Genomic DNA, 22,710 nt, shown 5'->3' on the forward strand with positions numbered 1-22,710 from the left:
AATAAATGTTGTTGATGCGCTCAGGCCTCTTTGTAGGCTGTATCTTCTGTCCAGGTGATCTTATCCCACACTCTTGGATTTCACTCCACCCAGATGTGAATCACTAGCCCAGATTTCTCCCCCTGAGCTTCAGACCCATATATCCAGCTCCTTACTGTGCTGTTCTAGCTCAGCATTCCACACAGAATATGCATTCCCCAATGTAAGATAGGCATCTCGTGTTTTCCCTGTTATACTACCAAGGCTCTCAAGTCAGAAGATTGGTAATTATCCTAGCTTAGCTCCCTCACCCTCACTCCATCCTTAATCAATCATCTTATCTTCCCCCCTCCTGTCCATTTCTCTCCATCCTTACAGCCACTGCTCTTCTGCCCACTCCATTTCACTAGGCTAGAATCTTCACCTTCAGTCTCACTGTCCTCCAGCCCATCCCTCTCTCCCCCAACCAGACTTATCTCACTCAACTTAGAAACTGAGTTTTGATAGACGGCTTCCCACAATCTGCTCCCAAGCCTTACCCTCCGGCACTGTCAAGACACTTCTTTTAGGCATACACCACTTTGTAAGAAACTCGAAAACATTTTGGAAACAATAAAATATACATATCCTTGCTACCTGAGGTGTTACTCTAAGGACCTACAGACCTAAGGGACCGCATCACCCAGAATCTTAGGTGCACATTAAAATTTGAGAAGCACTGAGTTATTAAAATACAACTTAAAAAAAAATGTTTAATGTTTATTTATATTTGAGAGAGACAGAGACAGAGCACAAGCAGGGGAGAGGCAGAGAGAGAGGGAGACAGAACCTGAAGCAGGCTCCAGGCTCTAAGCTGTTAGCACAGAGCCCAACGAGGGGCTCAAACTCAGGAACCTTGACATCATGACCTGAGCTGAAGTCCGATGCTTAACTGATTGTGCCACCCAGCCAGCAGCCACCCCTAAAATACAACTTTTTTTTAATGAGTGTAAAAATCAGAGCTAAGGGAAAATCAGATGAAGCCAGAACTGAAGTAACATTAATACTGACATATGCAGGAAGTCCTGTGGTCCATACTTAATGGGGTAGGTGGTAATGCTGATTTTGAGGAAGTCAGAAGAGAAGTGGGTCAAATCAAGATTTTCTGTGGTGTTTATTTAATTTTGAGAGAGTGTGTGCTAGCAGGGGAGGGGCAGACAGAATTCAAAGCAGGCTCCACATTATTAGCACAGAGCCCAATGTGGGGCTGCAACTCACTAACCATGAGATCATGACCTGAGCAAAAGTCAGACGCTCAACCAACTGAGGTGCCCCAAATCAAGATTTTTAGTATATGTAGGTACTAGGCTTAGTACTTACTCTTCCACCACCTCTCTCCCACCTCCTTTCATATCACTGTGCCTACATCAAAAAATCTTCTAAGGCCAGCCTCTCTGATCTTCCTTTCCAGAGGGCTAAAGACAAAGCTCTTCTCACCAGCCCCCTGCCCTTTTTTAGTTTCCTGAGGTTAGCTGTGGCAGCGAGATGAAAGACGGGCCTCTCCTGTCGCCCGACAGTTACTTATCCTTTAATCAGTCCAGGTATCACTTCTTCCAAAAAGCCCACTCTCCCTCCCTGACCTTTCCCTTCTTGCTGTGCACCAGGCCATGGGACCACTTTTGACCCTATATACCGTAGTTGACTGATGGGAGGCAGTGACCAGCTGTGAAGGTGACAGGCTCTGGAATCAGATACGCTTAGGTCTGAAACCCAGCTTCCCCTCCCACAAGATAGGACTCGGAACCAGGGACTTAACCACTCTGGGCTTTAGTTTCCTCACCTGTAAAATGTGGCTAATAATAGTGTTTTACTGTCTAAAACTGTTGAGAGGAATGGATGAATTAACACATGGCAGTAATGTGTGCCATACCTCACTGGTCCCGGCGCCCAGCTCAAACCGTAAATAGTAAACAGCTGAATGGCTGCAGCAGCGTCAGGCCCGCCAATGATGCGCTGGGAGGAAATGAAGGCTTGTGCCTGGGGTTTGAGACTCTCCAGCTTTCTCCGCTTCGGGTTTGCGCTCTCCCGGGTGGGGCGGGACCCTCGGATTGAGTGACGGCTGGTGGCCCGCCCCGGGCGTGACGTCGTCCTGGTGTTGTTGCTGAGGCCGCACGTGGTCCGCTGAGTCCGCTTCAGACTTAGCTGCACTCCGCGTCCTCTGCACGAGCCGATTGCCTTCCTGCTTGTCCCGTTCGCTATGTCCACATCCACGAGCTGCCCGATTCCCGGGGGCAGGGACCGGCTGCCCGACTGCTACAGCACCACGCCTGGGGGCACGCTATACGCCACTACCCCAGGAGGTCAGCGGGCCGGGCTGGGGGGTCCGGGGGCTTTGGGCAGGCCAGCGCGTGCGTGCGACTCGAGGGAGGGCCGGAGGTGCAGGTCTTGGACTCCATTCGCAGGCCCCTCTGCAGGTTGTAGCTTCCGCAGGGGCTGAGAGATGTTTGAAACTGAAGCCCAGTACCCTGAAACCTCAAAGTGATGCAACATGGCCTTGAGCCTAGCTTCCGGGTGACTCTGTGCCTTGCTCACCCGCCCCTCCCAACTTTGCCACCGGGGAGTAGGAGCCGAAGCCCCAGCTGAGCGTGGCCTCAGCAGGAAGCACCAGGTCTTGCAAAGCAGCTACAGCCGGACTCAACTGGGCTCAGGCAGTTGGGGCAAGGATCTTCGGGCTGGCTGCCTGGGATCTTGAGCTGCTGGGCTCCTGACCCCGGGTTTCCTGCCACGTGGAGGCTGAGGGGAGGGAGGGGCAAGAACAGGGTAAGGCCCTTTGAGGACAGAATTGGGGCCAAGTTCCTCTAGGCTGGGACAGGGCCTGATAGGACTTGGGAGGGGTCAGGATAAGAACAGTATGTCCCTGTGTCTCATGGGGACAGCAGCTGTCCAGAGGAACACAGCCTTTCCCTGCACGTATCAGAACCCAGGTGGTAGCAGGGGTGAAGTGCCTTTTTACATTATTTGGCTTCCTGATCCAACTGCGTGAAGGGATAAGGCCCCCACCCCCACCGAAGCCCAGAATTTCCAGAGCCAGCAGAGCCAGACAGGAACAGCCTGAACCACCTGAAGTCTCCCAGGTTTTGTGCTCCTCTTAGAACTGTGACCTGAATCTATCCTAAACCAAAAGCCCCTGGGCATCCCACTTGCCTTATGGCACTTAACCACATCTTGGTTAGACCTGGAAGTCTTAAAGTGCTGTGAAGGCTAGTCAGCTAAGATCCTGGCTGGGCTGCAGAGTACTAGCCCTTTAATACATGGGGTAATTTGACTCCCAGTTTCCTAAAAGGCTTGTGTGTGGCACCCCAGATAGCTCCATACCCAAGCTCTGGCCTCTTATCTAGTCCCTACCCCTCAACAGGCACCAGGATCATCTACGACCGAAAGTTCCTGCTGGAGTGCAAGAACTCACCCATTGCCCGGACACCCCCCTGCTGCCTCCCTCAGATTCCCGGGGTCACAACTCCTCCAACAGCCCCACCCTCCAAGCTGGAGGAGCTGAAGGAGCAGAAGGAGACAGAGGAAGAGATACCCGGTAAGGAAAGCAGGGCCTAAAATTGCGAAATGCCTGGAGTCCAGACACCCCTGTGAAGTAGAGTGGGAGGTTAATGCTGAGAGGGGCTTCTGGACTGATGCTGAGCTTGTAGCCCAGCAGCCATTCTGACTGCCTTCTCTTTCTCCAGATGACGCACAATTTGAAATGGACATCTGATCCAGTGCAGACGATCCCGTGTGGAGTTAGAGGAATCCCTCATGCCGCTGCTGCCATCACCTCTTCCTGGGGTATTCCAAACGTCAGTTGGCCTCATCTAATTTGGAAGGGAGTGACTTGTTGATTTCAGGCCTCCCTTAATTCTGAAGCAGCTAGACCAGGGATAGGAGTGGGCAACTTGCCAAGCCCTTAGCTCTACTTTCCCTTTGGTCTGTAGGTACTCCTCCCAGCTCCCAGCCCTCCGTCATCAGGGACTGAGGCTGGGACTGAGGGATGGAGTATGTCACTGTCTGACTGCTTAGTAAACATTCAAAGAAATGCCTTGACTCCAGTGTTCTCCTCATCACTGACCTTGCCATGTCAGCCACACAGCTGAGCGCCCCAGCAGACCTGGTTAGTACCAGCAGCCCCTTCCCAGCTGTCACTGGGCCCACTTCCAGAGCCTGACGCAGGCAATGGAGGCAGGCTACAGGAGCCGCCCAACAGCAATTGCCTGACCCCAGCCAAGGGCTGTTCCAGCCTTTCCAGGAAGCAGCCTTCCTGTAATTGGGCCTCTCCAGCAGTCTCTCCCTATCTATTCCAAAGCGGGGAAAAAAGAGGCACTACCCCAGGGTTTCACCTTCTCCAGTCACTCCCCATGCCTTTTCTGCCTCCCGCCTCTGAAGATCAGCCCCCTGTTACAACACTGAAAACCTCTATCTTCCCTTCTCAGCATGATTTGAACCTCTGTAGCCCCTTCACATGGCTCTATTGTCCTCAAAGGGTTAGAAGATACTTTCAAGCCCAAATTGAGGTCCCAAAAGTCACAGTCCATGATCCCCTACCTCAGCAATCTGCTCTTTTTCTCCTTCATTGTATGCAGCTACGTTCTAATCTCTGTAGCACTGTCTACCTCAAGGGTGACAGAGTATAAATAAGGCAGTCTCCTTTCCTTGAGGGAAAAATCTCCCCTGCTATGGAGCCTCTGTTCTCATACTGAAATGCAGTCATCCAAAAAGGGATACTCAGCCCAGCAAGGAATGTGTGTTTCAGTCTATTTTGGGGGGAAATGGCAGGCAGCAAGTGATCATGCCTAGCAGGGCCATTCATGATGAAAGAAGGAAGAACAGAGGTCCGCAGCGTATACAAGGAGCAGGGCAGTCAAGGACACCATAGGGGACCAGTTTGGCACAAAAAGGGCTCATCTCTCCTACCCTGGCCCACTATGGAGATGTTTTTATTGAAATGTATGTTATGGGTAACAAGTGACTTCCCTGTGGCCCAGGTGGCACCTCTTCCCCCAGAGGTGGGTGCATCAGGCCAAGGATCCCAAGGGGGCAGTCTCCCAAGTGGTTAAGAGGGAGCCAAGAGAGAGCAGGCCTCTCTGCCAAGGCATAGGAAATGATGTGAGTCTAGGGATCCCATAAGATTATGGAACCTCTTAGACACCTGGTACCATCTGGTTCTCCTCAGCTGTGTCTGTAGATTTTTCTTCATTGGCCTCTTCTTCTGAAGACAGATTCCTCTTTTCCGCAATTAATCTTTTAACTCCCACCATCCACTGACTGACCTCAGTCACATGGTCAACCATGAGTGAGCGGTGGATGTCATCTGCTGCTTCCCACTGGTGACCTGAAAGCTCTGAGGAAAGAAAAGGGCTAAACAAGCAGCTTGAGGCAAAAGAACTAGCTCCCACTCCTCTCCTCCCAACTAGTCAGAACCTCAGCATCTATTCCAGCTCAGCCATCCACAACAAATTGGGGGTTCTCTAGGCCATACCAAGTGACCTACCCGTACCTTGCACCAGCAGAGCCATCCTCTTCTTCACAGGTACTGACAGCTTCCCTCCAGCCCATTGTTCCTGCAGTAGAGCCAGGCGTCGGCTGATGTCATCACATACCTGCTTCTGAGAGACAGAAGCCCCCTCCAAGTCAGTGCTGCCAGCCCAACAGGGGCAGGGGAAAGGCAACACCAGATAGGAAGCACCTGCTTTCTCAGGCCCCGGGGAACTTCACACTTAATCTGGTTAGAAGCCCCATTGAGATTCTCATAAAACTTAGGGATCTCCTCCCAAGAAAAATGCATGTATGGCTAGAATTTTTAAATTTCCGGAGTTTCTCAGATCCTCAGAAACTCATTCTGTAGTACAACTTTACAAATAAGAAAACTAAGCACCAAAGAAGTAAAACTTACTATGTTACTTTCCTTTTAGACTCCTCAGATCCCTTGCCTCCAGAGAACAAAGAAAATACCATAGATCCAAAAAGAGGGTTTCCCTCTCCCTCCCTGAGCACAGAATCAGCAGGGTCTCCTCTGAATGGCCTAGAGGTAGGAAAATCAAGTTATCATCACTAATGGGAGATGAATTTAATTCTTGTTCCTATCAGCCTCTTCTACTAACTGTTCTTTGGAAATCCTGTGAACCCACCTGAAATTCTCTGTTCATTTTTCTGGTAAGTCCTTAGCAGATTCTGAAGGGAGTCCATAACTCAGAACTGGGTAAAAGCCAATGCTGATAGGATTAGAGGGTCTACCCTTGGGAGCCACACTGCATCTGGCTGTCGATGGCAGTCCTTCTATCACCCACTAGTGTGTCAAGGCTTATTACCTTTGTGTGACCGCGGCAATCCTCCAATGCCTTTTCCAAAGGTTTGAGCACGTCTTCCAGTAGAGTTTCAGATTCGGTGACTGAGCAATTTGCTGGCTCCACACTGGAGGCAGGACAACTCCCCACAGGTGGGGGCCTGGGAGCCTTACTCACAGGAGGTGTAGGCCCCATTGGGGGGAGCCCCGTAGAAGTCTGTGAGGTGGGGACTGAAAAGGGAAAGTGGAATCAAGCAAACATGGCTAAAACAGGTAAGAAGCTCAACGATAACTTCATCTCTTCTAGAAGGCTACTCTCTGGGACAACTCATTCATTCAAAAATGTGTATTTATGAAGTCTACCATGAGACAATGTGCAAAGCACGAGAGACAGAGTACTAAACCAGACAGATTAGGTCCCTAACCTCAGAGCAGAAATTCTAGAGAAAGGAAAGCACACGCATGCACACACACACACACACACAAATTCCCAATCTGCATGCTACAAAGAAAACATGATGTAATAAAAGAAGAATAGTAGAGGGAACTACTTAGACTGAGTGTTCAAGGAAGGCCTTGTGAGGTGCCTTCTAAGTTTGTCCTTGCTCATCCACTATGTGGCATTTAGCCAGTTACCTTTAACCCCTAAGCTTGTATTCCTCTTCTGTAAAATGGGGATATCCTGGTAGTAGCAGTTACTTTACAGGGTTGCAATGTACATAATATAGGTGCAGGTGCTAGATTTCTGTGTAACAAAGTCCTCACAAAGTTAAGAACTAACGGATGAGGTACATGCATCCAGGAAGAGTTGAAGGAACAGTGAACCAGGCAGAGATAAGGGCAGTGTCTAACAGGCAGGAAAAGTCCTGATTTGTTCAAGTTACACAAACCAGCCCTAGATGGCTGGAAATTAGTAACACTGAAGAAAGTAGTATGTGCAATCTCTGGAAAAGCAAGCAAGGGTCCAGACCCTACAGGGCTTTGGAGGAGTTTTGTCTTGAGGGCTAATGGTAATGGGAAGCCACCGCAGGTTTATAAATCACAGGGGGTGATGTGACTAGTCTTGTTTCTTAAGACAATCACTCTGTATGGTCCAAGAAAGATGGATGAGAATAGGTCAAGAATGGAGGCATGTACAATGGTTGAGAGGTTAATGGAGTAGACCAGTGAAGAGAAGGCTGCCATGAACCAGAGGGAAAGAGCAGACGAGGGGAAATGAAGTGGCTTTAGATTAATTTAGGAGGCAGCCACAGGACTTTATGGATTGGGAGTGAGAGGGAGAGGCGTCAAGGATGACTCTTGGTCATTGGATGGTGGAAAGCACTGTGGAAAAGTAATTGGATGGTGGAAAGCACTGTGGAAAAAGAAAATTAGAAGAGAAAAATCAATTCTGGGCATCAACATCTATGTGGATGATTAACTCATCTAATATTTGACCTCTTGGTTTCTTGAGCTCCTCACCCCCAATGATAATTTTCCCCACCCCTTCCTTAGCGTCTCACACCTCTCTGTCTTGTTCACAACACTGCCATCTCCAAAATCTGACCACCTCTCCTATCCTCCAGCCCCATCAATTAGATTTCTTGGTACATTAAAATCACTCCCTTATAAACACTCTCCCCTCACTTATCCCCTCCCATTGTCCCACTTTCCTGGTAAAGCCAACTTGCCTGCACTTGCTGGAAGGAAAAACAGAACCGAGCTTTTGAGAGTTACACTTGAAATCCATGGGTACAGATTTCAAAAGGTACCCAACACTGGAATTCCTATCCTTTGCCTTGTTTTTCCATTCTTCACCACAACCATTTTCACATTTTCCCTCTCAATTTGTCTACCTTCTCCCCCTTTCCTTTCCCTGCAGTCTACTTCCAACACTGCCTCATACTTCCCTGAGAAAAGAGAGGTCGTTAAACAGCAACTCTCTCATCTTCTCACCACCAGTTCTCCTAACCTGTACCTGTGGCCACTTTCCTTCCTCCTCTGCAAGATGAACGTTTGAAGGTTTCCTGCTCCTCTCAGAGGCCATCTTTCCAGCTGTATTGATGCCGGCATCGTGCCTTCTCTAGGCTTCCCTCCTGCAGTTATTCTGTTTTCCTGCACCACCACTTCTCCCACTACAGAATCAGCCCATTGGCATTCAGACATGCTCTAGTGTTCACCATCTTAGAAACAACAATCCTCCCTTATCTCTCATTCTGTCCTTGGACACAGTCTCACTTCTCTCTGCCTCACAGCAGAATTTCTTGAATGAGCTCTAGTCTATAGTTGTTCTGTCTGCTTTTTTTCCCACATTCCCTCCTCAGCCTGTTCCAGCTGGGTTTCTACTTTCTTTTTTTTTTTTTTTTAACGTTTTTTTTTTTTATTTTTATTTTTGAGACAGAGAGAGACAGAGCATGAACGGGGGAGGGGCAGAGAGAGAGGGAGACACAGAATCGGAAACAGGCTCCAGGCTCTGAGCCATCAGCCCAGAGCCCGACGCGGGGCTCGAACTCACGGACCGCGAGATCGTGACCTGAGCTGAAATCGGACGCTTAACTGACTGCGCCACCCAGGCGCCCCTCTACTTTCATCGTTTCAAAGACTGCTTCTGTCAGGTCACCAGTGTCCAATCTAGTTTGACAAATCCTGTGGTCCCTTTTCTCTATCCTACCTGACCTCTCATCGTCATCCATCATGGTTGAGTCAAAATTTTACTCTATCTCCCAGATTAAATTTCAGTTGTCTTCCTACTTCTTTTCTCTGGCTATTTTTCAAGCCCCTTTAGTAATTTCTTCTCTACTCAACCCTGAAATGCTAGAGAGCTTTGGGGCTGTGTTGGATCCTCTTTAGGCCTCTATCCACACATTCTTTTTAAGTGACCTTATTCAAGCCCATGAAATCAAACACCATCCATATGATTGTGTTTCATTTCTGTAATTCTGGCCTAGACCTCTCCTCACAGTAGCAGCCCAAATTTAACATGACTAAGACAAAGCTTTCTCTCCCTCTTCCCCCAAAATCCCTATTCCCCCCACCCTACACCTTCCCATATCTATGAACAATACCAGCCAGTTCCTCAAGCAAAAAACTTAAGTTATATTGATTCCTCTTTCTCTCACCTATATCCATATATCCTATATGTTACTGATTTCCTCAGTAACATATGCCATATCCATCCGATTCCTACCATCTCTATACTCCCACTTTTGTCCAAATTAAATCTTGCCCATGTTTCCATAATAGCCACTTGTCTTTCCACTTCTTCCCTAAAACCAGTTTTCCACACAGCAGACACAGTGGTCTTTTTCTTTTTTCTTTCTTTCTTTTTTTTTTTTTTTTTTTTTTTTAAGATGTACATCAGTCAGTGTTTCTTAACCTGGGGAGATTTTGTCCTCAGGGCAAGTGTCTGGAGGCATTTTTGGCTGTCACCACAGGGTGAGTGCTACTGGCATCTAATGGGTAGAAACCAGGGATGCTACAAAACATCCTAGAAAGTACAGGGTGGTCCCTCACCACAAAGAATTATCTGACCCAAAATGTCAGTCGTGCCAAGGTTGAAGAAACCCTGGTTTGTGTCCTTCCTCTGCAGTGCTATGAGTGTGAATAACATAGGGGTACTGAAAGAGCTACATCTCAAGGCCATAGCCCCACCTGTTGGCATGGGAAATGCTCAGAAGTAAAGGCGGCCCTCCTCTGATTTAAACTTTTCAACGGCTTCCACCTTTACACAGATTAAAATACAAACTCCTTTTCCTGGTTTACAAAACCCACTGTCTGGTGTCTACTCAGATTTTAATTACTTCTCAGATTTTAATTTGTCTAGCCCATTGTGCTCTACCCACTAGGTATTCCTTCAGTCTCTGAATTTGCCAAACTTGTTCTCAAAGCCTTTGCACTAGCTGTTTCCAGTGTGTGAAATCTATCTCCAAAGCCAAAGCATAGCCTCCATGAAAACTGAAACCTTTTTTTGTCTTGTTCGCACTCAGGCAGTGCTTGGCTCAGAGATGCTCAGTAGATAACACTGATTAAATGAACGAATAACACGTTAAGTCTGGATGCTTATATAACCAAGTGACGATGCAGAACGAGACAAATGGTTATACCACTATGGTATTCCATGAAGAGCTACAGGTTGGAAATTTGAAAACCATAAAAACTACATTAAAAGCTGTAGGTCCGGATGAGATCCCCCTAGGGTGAAAGCAAAGAGATTTTTTTTTTTTTGAAACTTACTATTTATTGACCTAGGCAGTAAAGAACGGACTCGGAAAAGGGCCTGCCCTGTGCCTCATCACCGAGCTCAAGCTCTCAGGGAGACCTCAGAAGAGCAAAATGGGCCCTCGGGCCAAGCTTATCCCTGGTTCCGCCCATTCTCAGCTGGTCTGCGCGCAAAGGGCCCCCACGCACCTCTGGGGGAACCATCCTGGGAGGCGGCGACCCTCTTGGTGAGCGGCGTGCGCTTGAGACCACCAGCCAGGGTCTGCAGCCCGTAGGAGAACTGCGGCGGGTCGTTCCAGCCGCGCTCCTTGTTGCCTGCGGAGATGAGGGGACGTATGACGCGGGCCCGGGGGAGATAGAGGGCCCGCCCCCCGTGCAGTAGCTGACCCAGGCCTGGGCAGGGGGGACAACCCAGCGCCCCTAGCCCGCCGGCCGCGCTCACCCGGCTTCACGTACAGCTCCGCCATCTCCACTTCCGTAAGGTCAGCAGCGCAGCGCGTCACTTCCGGGGCGGCCGCACACCGGGCCGGACTGGGGCGTCCCCCGGGCCAGCGGGTTGCCAGGAGCCCTCCAGGTTGAACTGTAGTTCAGAAATGCCGGTAGCCCGTGTGGGAACACTGCGCCAGCTCCCTAAGGAACTCGCAATCTCCAGCTAATAAGGCATCGGGGCCCTGATCGCAAGGCACCAAAGGGGGCTGTTTTCCGAGAGGCGTCTCTAGGAGCCCTATTCCCCCATAGGTTCAATCTCTGTGTCACAGTTGCTCTCAGGAGCAAATTTAAACCACCAGAAGCTCCTGCCCCACAAATGTCCCTGTGTGATCTAGCTAGGTGGCATTCTAGCACCTCACTTCTGTCCACTGCCCTGCACATTTCTACTTTGTAGGCTCGGTAAAGGTATTCGTTTTCCTTCAGGACACAGAGGTCAACTCTTCAGGAAGCCTAGTAATGCCAGATTAAGTAACCCAGCGGTGCTCCCACAACCCTGAGATTTCCTAGTTGTACCACATATTATCTTCTATCTTACTTAACTCTTGTTCGTCTCCTTTTCTGAGCCTCAGAAGGTGGAACCCGTATTTTATTATATCCCACTGACTCACTTAGTGCCTAGCACACAGAATACCTTAGAAAATACATTTGTTGAATGAATGAAATCAGATTTCCGTCACACCCATGCCCTCATGTGATTACAGGCAACCACCAACACCAAGCACAGACACAGACACTCACCTCATACGGGTTAACCCCCAACCCTGTCCCAGGCCCAATATACTCACACCCAGTGAGGTCACTGAGGGATTTTTATTTGTATTGATTTTGCTATAAAGTGTTGCTGAGGTAGAGCCAACTGTCCAGGGCTGGACAGGGGCAAGGAACACAGGGACCCAAGGAAAGGACAGCCAGGGGCCTAGGTTGTGGTGCAGGGCCTCTCAATCATCCCTATAAATATTCAATAAATTGGGCAATAAACAGAGGGTGGGCAAGAGCCAGAGGGCAGGCAGACAAGGTTTCAAGGAAAGAGAGGCTACAGGCCCCTGGAAAATTAAGGGGTATAGAGCTGGGCATGGACCCAGGGCCTCCTTACCCAGTCCTCCTGGATTCACTTAGGGCATATGGAGCAGAGAGGGTTTCAGACGGAAGGCATCAAGAAAAGAGAAGACACCCCGTTTTCGAGGGGCTGCCCCTGCACCCCCAACCCCTCCTTTGAGCAGGGGGAGGGGCAGGGGACCTCCTGGGGAGTCCACGGAGCTGGTCCGCTTGAGCCGCAGGCGGGCCCGGGCCTGGGCACCCCAGGCCTTGCCTCGAGCTGCAGAGGCCACAAGACACTTCTGGTACTGAACCTAGGGAAAAGGGGAATGTGAAGATCCAGCTCCTTTCTGCCCCTGGACTCCCTGAAAGCCTCTGCAGAACAGGGAACTGGCCAAGGCTTCAGTCCAGTATGAGGCTGGTAGTCGGCCCCATCTTGAGCCCTTACAGCATTCCCAGGTAGTTCAGTAACAGACACAAAACTTCACATTTACAGAGCATTTAAGGAAGGCTGGACACTATGCTAAATATTTTTATACTCTAACTTAATCCAAAGTTGTTGATCAGGTGTTATTACTATTTTGCAAATGAGAAAATTTAAGTTCAAAGAGAATGCCAACGTCAGCTAGGCAAAAATAATGATAGAATTCGGATTCATATCCCTATTTCTGACTGACCAGCCTGTGCTCTTAACCATACCTACCATTATGCTGACTCCTCTCCAGCTTTCACGGGAGCAGACTGCCTCCTGGCAAAGTGGATTCCCTAGTCAAGGAGAAGGTCTACAACCCAAACTTCATTCCCACCAACTGCCCCAGTCTTCTTTCATTTGAACTCAATGGGGGTGCTAAATGGTCCTATTTCTTCTCATGTCTTCTGAATCTTTTATCCAATATGTACCTTAGGTGGTGTCTTAATCCACAAACGTGAATTCATTGCTTAAAACCCTTCGATGGCTCAAAGTGACTGGAGACAAAATAAACTCATCACCACATTCTCTAAGTTCTTCCATGACATGGTGTCTACTGTTCTTCCTGCCCCCATCTCTCACTTTCCTCCTCTGCCCTTTGCACTCCAGATATACTAGATTCTTTGAAATATCCTCACCCACAACTACTGCTCTCATCTTCACAGCTGGGGTTCCTTGTATCTGGCACACCTGTCCCACTCCCCTTTGCCTAACTTCCTCCTAAGACCTTCAACTGTCAGCTTTCTATCACCTCTTTCAGGTAGCCTTCCTGAGCCCCTTAGCAGCCAGCCCCAACATCCTGTGGCATACAACCCCCTTCTGGTCTGTCTCTGGTCTAACCTAAGTGTTCTGTGAGGGCAAAGGCTGTTTCATCTCTATCAGTCAAAGTCAAAGTATGCTTCCTGGTACCCTGTAGGCACTTGTATTTATTGAAGAAAGAGTGAGCTGAACTCATAAAGTGCAGGCATCCCACACTTGAATGCCCACAGATGCCAGGAAATAACCTAACTGAGACAAACAGGAAAAACAGTGCCCACCCTACCAGGATCAGCCCCTACATGATTAGAGCTGAATGTTGAAATTTATATGTGTGGACCCAGTACCAGAACAATTATTACATGAAATGTCCTGGCTCTAACTATTGGCAACTAATTTAAACTTATTAAAGACAGCCTGCGGGCAAAATAAAAGGGTAGTTTACCATGGTCAGCCCTGGGATCACTGGTTTGTGATTTCTGGAGAAACTGCCAGTCCTGAGCCCATCACCAGTACAGTAGCTGCAGGGCAAACCCACTCACCCGTTTCTGCCCCTGACTCACCATGCAAGCAGCCTGCACAGCTTCGGAAAGCCCCCCTGCATGGGGCTGGCACCAGAAGGCTGCACACTGAAAGCTCTGATGGCCCAGGTCAGCGATGAGGCCAAAGGTGTGTGGGTCACGGCCAACACCAATAAAGGTCACAAGGCGCACAGGGCACTGCCATAGTGGTTCCTCCTCTGCACCAGCTTCTGCCTGCCCACACCAGGCCTAGTCAGTAGAGGACCAGGCACTGGCTGGACTCACTGACCTTTCCCAACAGCAATTACCCCTCAGCATCCCTCTCACCCCTCCACAGCCCCCAACTTCACCTTCTTCTGGTACCTGAATGGGATGTGCAGTCATGAGAGAGTCAGACACGCTGAGGATGGCAGGGACCCAGGCATCCTGGTCCCCCCGGTTGGTGAGAGTACCAATGGCCTCATTGAGCACGTCCATGCCTGGGGGGACATGCCCACCATGGTGTCTCCCAGACATAAAGAAAGAAGGGATCTGCAGGGAGAGTCTACTCCATCTCATTGACTTGGGATTCAGAGAGATGGCATTAGAATAGCTGGGGCTGGGCTTAGAATCCTGAGTTGGGAAGGGTGGCACATTCTAGGCCAGACAGGGGCCATGGGTGTACTCTGAGAAATGGTGGTAGATCCTTCCCTACCCCCTCTCCCTCACCTCAAACAGCCTACCCCCTCAGCCAGCTCAGTCCTCACCCATGGCTTTGGTGACTGGCAGGGTCCCCATGTACAGTGCCTCATACTTCTGAGCAGCCTGGCTCACCGCATCCAGCAGCTCCACTGAAACATACACATAGCAAGTGAGCCTGGGCATTCTCTCAATGACCCCTTTCTCCGCCCTTCAGAGAACTGGAGCTAGTAGAAGGAAAACCATAAAGCTTGCTCTTCCAATTCAGAGCTTAGGATGCCTGCACACATCAGAAGTCCCACATATCCAAGAAGTACTAAACAACCAGGACTAAACAACGCCAACTTTCACCAAAGTAGCCTGTTGCTGCAGTGCAGCACCTCCCTCCCCATACCTTGCCGTGGCAGGTCCTCAGGGGAGATGGGGTCTAGGGAGCAAGGAGAATCCTCACTGACACCTACTCGCTCTGACAAGATCTGAAACACAATGCAACTAGCATGAGATACAGCGAAAGGGGAACTGAAGTAAGGGAGCCAATACCTCCCTGACCCGACCACCTTGGAAGTTTCAGACCCAGCTCCTTACCCACATTTCCTGCCCCACTCTTGGCCCTTACCTGGGCACAGAGCCCATGCAGGGCACTGGCAATGGCCTTGGCAGGGACGTCACAGCGAAACACATGGCACTTGAGCATACAACTGTCTTTGTCACCAGCCACAAAAGCGAAGTCCCTGGCAGGGGCAGAGATGGGGCTGGGGCAGGGGCAGTGACCAGGGTAGGGTAGAGGCTGGGTAGGCACAGGGGCCTGTAGTGCAAGCAGCAGACTGGAAAGTCAGGCAAGGGATATGGTGGGGAGGGAACAGGGAGATCAGGGTTGGGGCTCAAAGCACCAGGTTGTCGCTCACCTGTCACTGTTCCGGAAGCATGTGGGAGCACAGGAGAGAATCAGCCCAGTCTCTCAGGCTCTCCCCTATCCGTCCCTGCTGAGCTGGGCCCACCCTCCCCAACCAGGGCTGGACCAGGCAGGGGAGGCAGAGCTTGGGTCCATGTCAGAGGATCTGTGTCCAGGGGTTCAAGTACAGAGGATCAGCATCAGTGGGGATCACAGCCTGCAGGAGGGAGGGAGGAGCAACTCTCACTTGGGGGGATGTAGGGGTCCTCACCGGCCCTTGGAGCTGCCCACACCCCACACACGGATGTGCACCAGAGGCTGGCAGTGTATCAGACTATGGTCCAGAGGATTCACCAGGCTCATGGCATCCTTCTTCAGGATCATCAGCATGTTCTGGCCCTGCCAAAGAAAGGTCAGTCTGGAGCTCAGATGAAGGTGGTTGCCATGGAGAACAGGCAATTTGGCGACAACTACCTCTGCTGGGCCCTGGGCTGAATCCCTTGAAGGGCCAGCCAGCTCACCTCACCCCAGGCACCATCTGGGGGCTGGCTGCGGCTACGGCTGTGAGTCTGGGCCAGTTGCTGGATGCAGTTATTGACTGCAATACTGCTCTTCCCTGGTACCAGATCCTCTTCGGGTACTTCTACCCAACCCAGGGAGCGGACTGCAAAGCACTGATGGGTTGGGGGAAAGGACAGGAAGATCCTTAGTGAGTAGAGGCAGACGTGGAATTGGAATAGAAGGTGAAATAGGATGGGAGGTATCACAGGTTCCACACATATAAACCTTCTGGTACCTGCTCCCTTCACCTTTGATCACCTCTTCTCAGCCCAATACCACTCCTGACCTTTCCCTGGGAACAATCCACCACCGCCACCACCATTCCCTGGTCTGGCTCTCAGGCCCAAGACACTACCTTAGCTCCTGGCTCCATGCTCTGGATGTAGGATTCCTCACTGTACCAGGACAAAGAGTTCCTGGAACAGAACAGAGCTCATAAGGGGACCACACCTCCTACAGAAGGGACAGTGGTGAGGCTCCAACTACTTGATGGGCATGAGATGTGGGATAAGACCCAGAACACAGTGTGCAGAACACAGTGTGTTTTATACTTGAGGTATAAAACCAGAGTGGGAGAGGGCCCAGTACATATTAATTAAATGTAACATAGAGTCTGGCTTAAAATCTGAGCAAAAATTCAGGATACTGGACATAGAACAAAAGTTACAAATAAGGAACAGGATACAAAATGTGGACCAGAACCCCAAATTGAGACAAGAGTCTCTAGAACACAGGTCAGGAACCCTCCCCCCTCCGGAAAGGGCCAAGATGTAGAACATGATTTGTCAGTACCCAGAATAGGGAAAAACATGTAGCAAAATACAGAGCACAGAACTAGGGACAAAATTCAAACTATTGAGACTCAAGAAATGGGAAAGAGCCAAGAACCTGGGCTTGAATGCAGAATGTGGGTCCAGTTGCATCTCTGAGTGCCATGAAACCCCAAGCCTTTCATTCTGCCTGGCCTATCCCTGTTACCTCCGGTCCAGTGAGCTCTCCAGGCTGGAGAAGGATCTCCCCTTGGGGGGCCGAAGTCCCCAAATCCCTTCCGTCCTCTGTAGAGAGGGGGCTAGGTCGGTATAGCAGCAGACTTAGATCCGCACATGGGTTCAGACCCCCTCCAACACTCTCCACCTACCGTGCCTAGGTCCTCTGCATCTCCTGTCTCCCAGGTTGGGCGCTGCCACTGGGTGCTGCCACTGGGTACGTGCCAATAGTAAGTACCTGCAGCATCGCGTATCTTCCTCCAGCCAGGGGGTAGGCCTGGCTCTCCCTCAAGACTCTGGTCCCCCCACAAGTCATCTACAAGACACCAAACGGGGAGAGGAAACACGGGATTGGAAAGGCATATTAGTGGATTCAGAATAACACGGTCAGAACCCTCCTTCCATCTCAAAGGTGGCAATCCTTAGACTGGAGGTACAGGAGGTCCTTTGCAGCACAAAAATCCAGGATTCATTTGTCCCGTGGTCCTCACCCCGAAACATACCCCGTTAACTCCCTCGTTACCCCTCAGCTCCCGATCCTCCCATCGGGACCCCGTGCACACCATCACAGTTGACCAGAATGATGGCCAGCATGTAATCCTTGCCCAGCATAGCCCCGACCGCGTCCCCGCCGGCCTCTGCCGGCCGGCAATCTCAGCCCAGCTCGACCTCCGAAGCTGCGGCGCGCGCAAGCCCAGCCTCCCTGCGCTGACCAGGCCAACAGGCGCCGCACAGATACGGGGTGGGGTTGGAGCCGGGTCCCAGGGGCGGGAAAGGACGGGCCTGAGCAGCGCCGCCCGCCGAGGGGTGGCGCGTGTAAACAGACGTCTGGATCCCCGAGTGTGCGTTCCCTCGCGTGGAGCCGGGGAAGGCACACGACGCCAACGCCCCCAGTGACATCACCGCGCAACTATGAGCTCATCGAGGGATGGACGACTTGTTACACGAACTTGCGCAGCGCGCACACGCGAAGGAGTGAGATCATTGCGCCCAGGTCGTGTGCGCGCGCGGACACGCAGTTAGGGTCGTGACGGAGGAGTCACGTGCCAGTACCTGAGAGCAAGAGACCGCCAGGGCTCTGCGGCCAGGAAAGCACCTCCTCCACCCTTTCCAAAAATGCCCCGGAAGTGCCTCCGCCCTCAGTAAAGATGGCTGTAGTACTTTGCATGAGGGAGGCGGGGCCGCGCCTGCGCAACAAGTTCGGCGGGGAAGATGGCGGATGACAAGGTGAGTGAATGTAAGGATTATCTTCAGTGTGGGGTGGTCTTCACACCGTTTTAGTCCTTGGGAGAGGCGACACTGGAGCCTCTCTTGCGTGGGGATGCCCTTATTTCCTCTAGGCGAGCTTTTACTGTTTTCGACTGACTCAACATTGGGAAGTGGAGTAGCGGAGCACCACACGAGGCAAGCAAAGCCGGACATCTCCCAGGTGTCCTCTCTCGGGACCCTCGTTATCCTTAATTTCCAGCAGACATTCAAACACATTCACTCTGACACACTTTTCACTCTCTTGCATTCCCTGGGCCCAGAATTTCCCTCCTATGGACATGATGATTCCAAGCCACACGGACACTCACATTCTCATTCAGATTCCCTTGGGCATACATTGAATTTCATACTTCTATGCGATCTAAGCCACCCAGTGCATTCACCCACTCCTGCAGACAGCCACCCACCCCAACTCCAGCCAGCGCATCCAGTCACACATTCGGTTTGACAGAAGCCCAAGCAGAAATCAGATTTACCCTACAGCGTCCAGGGAACTGCCTCAGGCCGTTACTCACCACTGGTCTGGAAGTTCAGCGACATTCATCCTCACATTTATTAACTACTTACCAGTCCCTGTGTGAGGCCTGAGGACCCGGTAGACAAGACAGACATGTTGCTATTAATAGCCGAGTCAGTAGTGCTTGCCTGATAAATCTAATTGAATGTCTCCTAGCTGTTCCTCTTGTCTCCCTACACACTGCTTACTTTATGAAATTCTGTAAGGGTTGTTATAGATGCAGATCCCATCTGTCACCCCCCTCCCCGGTCCCCATGTGAATTCTTTACTTGTCAGTGCCTTTTTTCCTTTACCACCATCTCAGGAAGTTTTTTTGTTTTTTTTTTTTTAAAAACACCCAGCCTCTGACAGACCTCAGCAGAGAATTGGGCTGGGTTAACTTGTTGGATTCTTTCTTGTTCTAGGATTCTCTGCCTAAGCTTAAGGACCTGGCATTTCTCAAGAACCAGTTGGAACGCCTGCAGCAGCGTGTGGAAGACGAAGTCAACAGTGGTGTGGGTCAGGTAAAGCTGCACCTGCCTACCACTCCTTCCCCCTCTTCCCCCCTGGCCTTGGGCTTCATTGCCCAATATGCTTTTGAATGGGTGATAGAGACTTACTCAGCAAATGGTTATTGATGGCCTGTTTTCTGTGACCCCAAGGAAAGTTTCTCTAAGAAAATGATACTTGAACTGGTATCTTAAATAGAAGGTAACTAGTAAAGAGGGGAGGAGAGATCATTTCAGGCAGATGGAACAACATATACAAAGCTCTTATGGTGGGAAGTAGCATGATGAACAGGGGGGATGAAAGTAGTTTAATTTGGCTCCAGTAATGGGGGAGCATGCTAGGAAGTGAGGTTGGAGAAGCAGGCAGGGGTCAGATTCCTCAGGGACACCTCTGTAGCTTTGTGGTGGTAGGGTTCTGTGGTTGGAGCCTTCTAACCCCAGCATTCTGAGATTGTGTGATCAGGACTTCTAGGTTCTTTTTCTGCCTCCAGAATCTTGAGAAAATCTTTGGAGAGAATACTGCAGCTTTCCAGAGTAAGGCAGAGGTCGTGGGATGATCTAAGGCCAGTAGCTCTTGGGTAGAGAATGGAGACCCTGGCTGAGTTTCCTTCATTTTTCTCCACAGGATGGCTCGCTCTTGTCCTCCCCATTCCTCAAGGGCTTCTTAGCCGGCTATGTGGTGGCCAAACTGAGGGCATCAGCAGTATTGGGCTTTGCTGTGGGTACCTGCACTGGCATCTACGCAGCTCAGGCATATGCTGTGCCCAATGTGGAGAAGACGTTGAGAGACTATCTTCGGTCATTGCGCAAGGGGCCCGACTAGCTCTGGATCCCATGGGGAAGGAAGGATGAGCATCTTGGGCCTGCAGGTAGAGGCCTTTCAACCACAGACACCATATCTGGCTTCCCCAGCTATCACCCTTTTGCTATCTTCAACTTTTCCACAGTCTTCATCCTTGCTCTCCTTCTTGCAAAAGGTGAACAGTGGCTTATCAGCCAATAATCTGGACGCCCCTCCTTAACCCCATGGGACTGGCCCCAAGACTGTGGCTTTTAGGGCCACCGGCCCCTTCCTATTCCAGCCCTGACTGTGGAGTTTGCAGCTGACTCTGATTTTCAGTATTCTCTCTAGCAATGTACCACGGCTCTTCCCTCCTGCGAGCCGGCTCCATACTGATTTTTCCCAAACTTGTTATAATTCCCGCTGTCCCCTGGCTAGCTACACAGGCCACCCAGGGTCTGGTTTGGGCATGAGTGTAGAGGACGGGGGTATGCCAGGCCTGGGCCGTCCCAGGCAGGCCCGCTGGACCCTGATGCTACTCCTGTCCACTGCCATGTATGGTGCCCATGCCCCATTACTGGCACTGTGCCATGTGAACGGCAGAGTGCCCTTCCGGCCCTCCTCAGCTGTGCTGCTGACTGAGCTGACCAAGCTACTGTTGTGCGCCTTCTCCCTCTTGGTGGGCTGGCAAGCATGGCCCCAAGGGGCTCCTCCATGGCGCCAGGCTGCCCCCTTTGCGCTATCAGCCCTTCTCTATGGCGCTAACAACAACCTGGTGATCTATCTTCAACGTTACATGGACCCCAGCACCTATCAGGTGCTGAGCAATCTCAAGATTGGAAGCACGGCCCTGTTCTACTGCCTCTGTCTCCGGCACCGCCTCTCTGCACGCCAGGGCTTGGCACTGCTGCTGCTGATGGCAGCAGGGGCCTGCTATGCAGCTGGTGGCCTCCAAGACCCTGGAAGCACCCTTCCTGGGCCCCCTCTAGCAGCTGCTGCTGGCCGCATGTCCCTGCATATCACTCCACTGGGACTGCTGCTTCTCATCTTGTACTGCCTCATCTCGGGCCTGTCATCCGTGTACACAGAGCTGCTCATGAAGCGACAGCGGCTGCCCCTAGCACTTCAGAACCTCTTCCTCTACACTTTTGGTGTGCTCCTGAACCTAGGTCTGCACGCAGGTGGTGGCCCTGGCCCAGGCCTCCTGGAGGGTTTCTCTGGTTGGGCAGCGCTTGTGGTACTGAGCCAGGCACTAAATGGACTGCTCATGTCAGCTGTCATGAAGCATGGCAGCAGCATCACACGGCTCTTTGTTGTGTCCTGCTCCCTGGTGGTCAATGCCGTGCTCTCAGCAGCCTTGCTGCGGCTGCAGCTCACAGCTGCCTTCTTCCTGGCCACGCTGCTCATTGGCCTGGCTGTGCGCCTGTACTATGGCAGCCGCTAGTCACTGACCATCTCCACCCGGACTCCTGACTCTATAGATTGGGCGCCACCATCAGAGCCACCTCCGAGGCCTCCCTACCCTTCTTCAGCAGCCAGCCCTGTAACAAGTGCCTTGTGACAAAAGCTGGGGAAGTGGGAGTAGCCAGGTTAGTCTCTGGAGGTGGGTGGATGAAGGGTTACCCCAGGAAACTTGAAGACTGGGTTTGCCCTGAAGTTTTTCCAGAATAAGGAAATGGGAGAGCATCAATACCTAGGCCTTAGAAGTGACCCCATCCCCAGTGGAGGAGGCTCTCCACCTCATCCTGCATGAATACAGTTGCTTTGAGTGGGTTTGGGCAACAGTTGGCTTTCCTAGCCTCCTGTGGTCACCCCAGCAGACCCATTGCCCCCAGGCCTGGTACTGGCTACTCCGGCCCAGCTGTGGTACATGACTCCCCCATAAGAGATATCCCCCCCCCCCCCGCCCCCACCCACTGTAATGCAGGAAAGCCTAATTGCCACAGATTATACACCCGTCATCCAGGCTACTCTTTCAAACTGCCCTAGCTCCAGCGGTACCTGGGGACATTGCCCCCTGCTCCCTCCACAGTGCTGCTCTCCACACCCACCCAGCCTTTTTCTGGAGACCCCAGAGAGGGCTGGAGCTTGACTCATCTCAGGGAATGTTGCCCCTGGGCCCTGGCTTAAGGCTACACTCCTGACCTCTCTGCTCACCCCAAGGGCCCTCTCAAAGCCCACTGTCCCCTCTACAACTCCTAGGAGGTACCATTTTTCTCACTCTGGGTCCTGCCCCTGCCTAGCACTGTCCCAGCTCTACACAAGAGTGTAGTAATCCACACAGATTAGGGAAGCTCTACACAGAGTGACCTGGAACCAGGCACAGGGAAATTTGGTGTAGTTCAATCAGTGTTTCTAACTGTAAGCAATAAGGTCTTAATAAAGTATTCTGGGGTGCAGGTGGTTCCTGCAATTGGCTATGATTGTCCTGTGTCTGTTGCGTAGATTCTCTCTAACATAATTTTGTTACCCTAGTGCCCTGAATGTCTTAATCCTCGAGTAACTGGTAGACTAGGAGAAAAGACTTCTATCTAGGGCTAGGAGCATTATTTCCTTTGAGGGCTCCATGGAGTGGAGACTGTTCTGTCACAACTTTTCAAATTTCTCTAAAGCACAAAACCTGGGCCCTGGAGAATTTGGAGGTACTCTTGGGAATAGAAGGTCCTGGCTGGACCTGGCAGGACAAACCAAGTTTTAGGCTAGAGAACTCATGGATTCAATATGGTTTTGATTCTTATTTCCTCTGGTTCCCTCACTGATACTCCTTCCTGCCATCTCTTCTCAT

At 51.1% G+C, this 22,710-nt stretch overlaps 5 protein-coding genes across 8 annotated transcripts; 3 read left to right on the forward strand and 2 right to left on the reverse strand.

Annotated features, from left to right (window-relative positions):
- The first annotated feature begins 857 nt into the window (after positions 1 to 857).
- EIF4EBP3 (eukaryotic translation initiation factor 4E binding protein 3) lies at positions 858 to 4,050 on the forward strand. The gene is made up of 3 exons (XM_045490854.1): positions 858 to 2,318; positions 3,374 to 3,547; positions 3,696 to 4,050. The coding sequence occupies exons 1-3, from the start codon at positions 2,216 to 2,218 to the stop codon at positions 3,722 to 3,724; spliced, it is 306 nt and encodes a 101-aa protein (XP_045346810.1). The 5' UTR covers positions 858 to 2,215; the 3' UTR covers positions 3,725 to 4,050.
- Positions 4,051 to 4,919: 869 nt separating this feature from the next.
- Positions 4,920 to 11,059, reverse strand: SRA1 (steroid receptor RNA activator 1). The gene is made up of 5 exons (XM_045490867.1): positions 10,926 to 11,059; positions 10,673 to 10,798; positions 6,312 to 6,517; positions 5,501 to 5,609; positions 4,920 to 5,344 (listed from the first exon to the last, which is right to left on the reverse strand). Exons 1-5 carry the CDS (start codon positions 10,948 to 10,950, stop codon positions 5,145 to 5,147), a joined length of 666 nt encoding a protein of 221 aa, XP_045346823.1. The 5' UTR covers positions 10,951 to 11,059; the 3' UTR covers positions 4,920 to 5,144.
- Positions 11,060 to 11,763: 704 nt separating this feature from the next.
- On the reverse strand, positions 11,764 to 17,801 carry APBB3 (amyloid beta precursor protein binding family B member 3). Of its 4 annotated transcripts, none has more exons than XM_045490799.1 (13): positions 17,434 to 17,763; positions 17,023 to 17,186; positions 16,863 to 16,939; positions 16,240 to 16,300; positions 15,845 to 15,997; positions 15,595 to 15,722; positions 15,337 to 15,342; positions 15,048 to 15,162; positions 14,826 to 14,907; positions 14,500 to 14,583; positions 14,117 to 14,232; positions 13,796 to 13,987; positions 11,764 to 12,321 (listed from the first exon to the last, which is right to left on the reverse strand). In XM_045490799.1, the coding sequence occupies exons 1-13, from the start codon at positions 17,480 to 17,482 to the stop codon at positions 12,085 to 12,087; spliced, it is 1,464 nt and encodes a 487-aa protein (XP_045346755.1). In that variant the 5' UTR covers positions 17,483 to 17,763; the 3' UTR covers positions 11,764 to 12,084. The 4 variants fall into 4 exon arrangements, with proteins under 4 accessions (XP_045346755.1, XP_045346726.1, XP_045346737.1 ...); XM_045490770.1 differs by having other exon boundaries at positions 13,796 to 14,002; positions 17,434 to 17,620; XM_045490781.1 differs by lacking the exon at positions 15,337 to 15,342 and having other exon boundaries at positions 13,796 to 14,002; positions 17,434 to 17,801.
- A 154-nt stretch (positions 17,802 to 17,955) lies between these two features.
- SLC35A4 (solute carrier family 35 member A4) lies at positions 17,956 to 22,343 on the forward strand. The gene is made up of 3 exons (XM_045490841.1): positions 17,956 to 18,097; positions 19,061 to 19,159; positions 19,770 to 22,343. The coding sequence occupies exons 1-3, from the start codon at positions 18,083 to 18,085 to the stop codon at positions 19,965 to 19,967; spliced, it is 312 nt and encodes a 103-aa protein (XP_045346797.1). The 5' UTR covers positions 17,956 to 18,082; the 3' UTR covers positions 19,968 to 22,343.
- LOC123604534 (probable UDP-sugar transporter protein SLC35A4) lies at positions 20,395 to 22,343 on the forward strand. Its single transcript, XM_045490814.1, has one exon. It carries the CDS (start codon positions 20,395 to 20,397, stop codon positions 21,367 to 21,369), a length of 975 nt encoding a protein of 324 aa, XP_045346770.1. The 3' UTR covers positions 21,370 to 22,343.
- Positions 22,344 to 22,710: the final 367 nt, after the last annotated feature.

Source organism: Leopardus geoffroyi, chromosome A1, assembly GCF_018350155.1.
Source record: "Leopardus geoffroyi isolate Oge1 chromosome A1, O.geoffroyi_Oge1_pat1.0, whole genome shotgun sequence".
NCBI lineage: Eukaryota > Metazoa > Chordata > Mammalia > Carnivora > Felidae > Leopardus > Leopardus geoffroyi.

What these genes read in the sequence shown, in the direction of transcription:
- EIF4EBP3 (XM_045490854.1), top strand. Translation starts at nt 2,216, where the DNA reads ATGTCCACATCCACGAGCTGCCCGATTCCCGGGGGCAGGGACCGGCTG. An exon ending in ATACGCCACTACCCCAGGAG is followed by an intron (nt 2,319 to 3,373) that starts GTCAGCGGGCCG and finishes ACCCCTCAACAG; the next exon opens with GCACCAGGATCATCTACGAC. An exon ending in GACAGAGGAAGAGATACCCG is followed by an intron (nt 3,548 to 3,695) that starts GTAAGGAAAGCA and finishes CTCTTTCTCCAG; the next exon opens with ATGACGCACAATTTGAAATG.
- SRA1 (XM_045490867.1), bottom strand. Translation starts at nt 10,950, where the DNA reads ATGGCGGAGCTGTACGTGAAGCCGG. An exon ending in GGAGCTGTACGTGAAGCCGG is followed by an intron (nt 10,799 to 10,925) that starts GTGAGCGCGGCC and finishes TCATCTCCGCAG; the next exon opens with GCAACAAGGAGCGCGGCTGG. An exon ending in GATGGCTCTGCTGGTGCAAG is followed by an intron (nt 5,345 to 5,500) that starts GTACGGGTAGGT and finishes TTCTTTCCTCAG; the next exon opens with AGCTTTCAGGTCACCAGTGG.
- APBB3 (XM_045490770.1), bottom strand. Translation starts at nt 17,482, where the DNA reads ATGCTGGGCAAGGATTACATGCTGGCCATCATTCTGGTCAACTGTGAT. An exon ending in GAGAGCTCACTGGACCGGAG is followed by an intron (nt 16,301 to 16,862) that starts GTAACAGGGATA and finishes GTTCTGTTCCAG; the next exon opens with GAACTCTTTGTCCTGGTACA. An exon ending in GCCAGTCACCAAAGCCATGG is followed by an intron (nt 14,233 to 14,499) that starts GTGAGGACTGAG and finishes ATGTCCCCCCAG; the next exon opens with GCATGGACGTGCTCAATGAG.
- SLC35A4 (XM_045490841.1), top strand. An exon ending in TCAACAGTGGTGTGGGTCAG is followed by an intron (nt 19,160 to 19,769) that starts GTAAAGCTGCAC and finishes TTTTCTCCACAG; the next exon opens with GATGGCTCGCTCTTGTCCTC.
- LOC123604534 (XM_045490814.1), top strand. Translation starts at nt 20,395, where the DNA reads ATGAGTGTAGAGGACGGGGGTATGCCAGGCCTGGGCCGTCCCAGGCAG.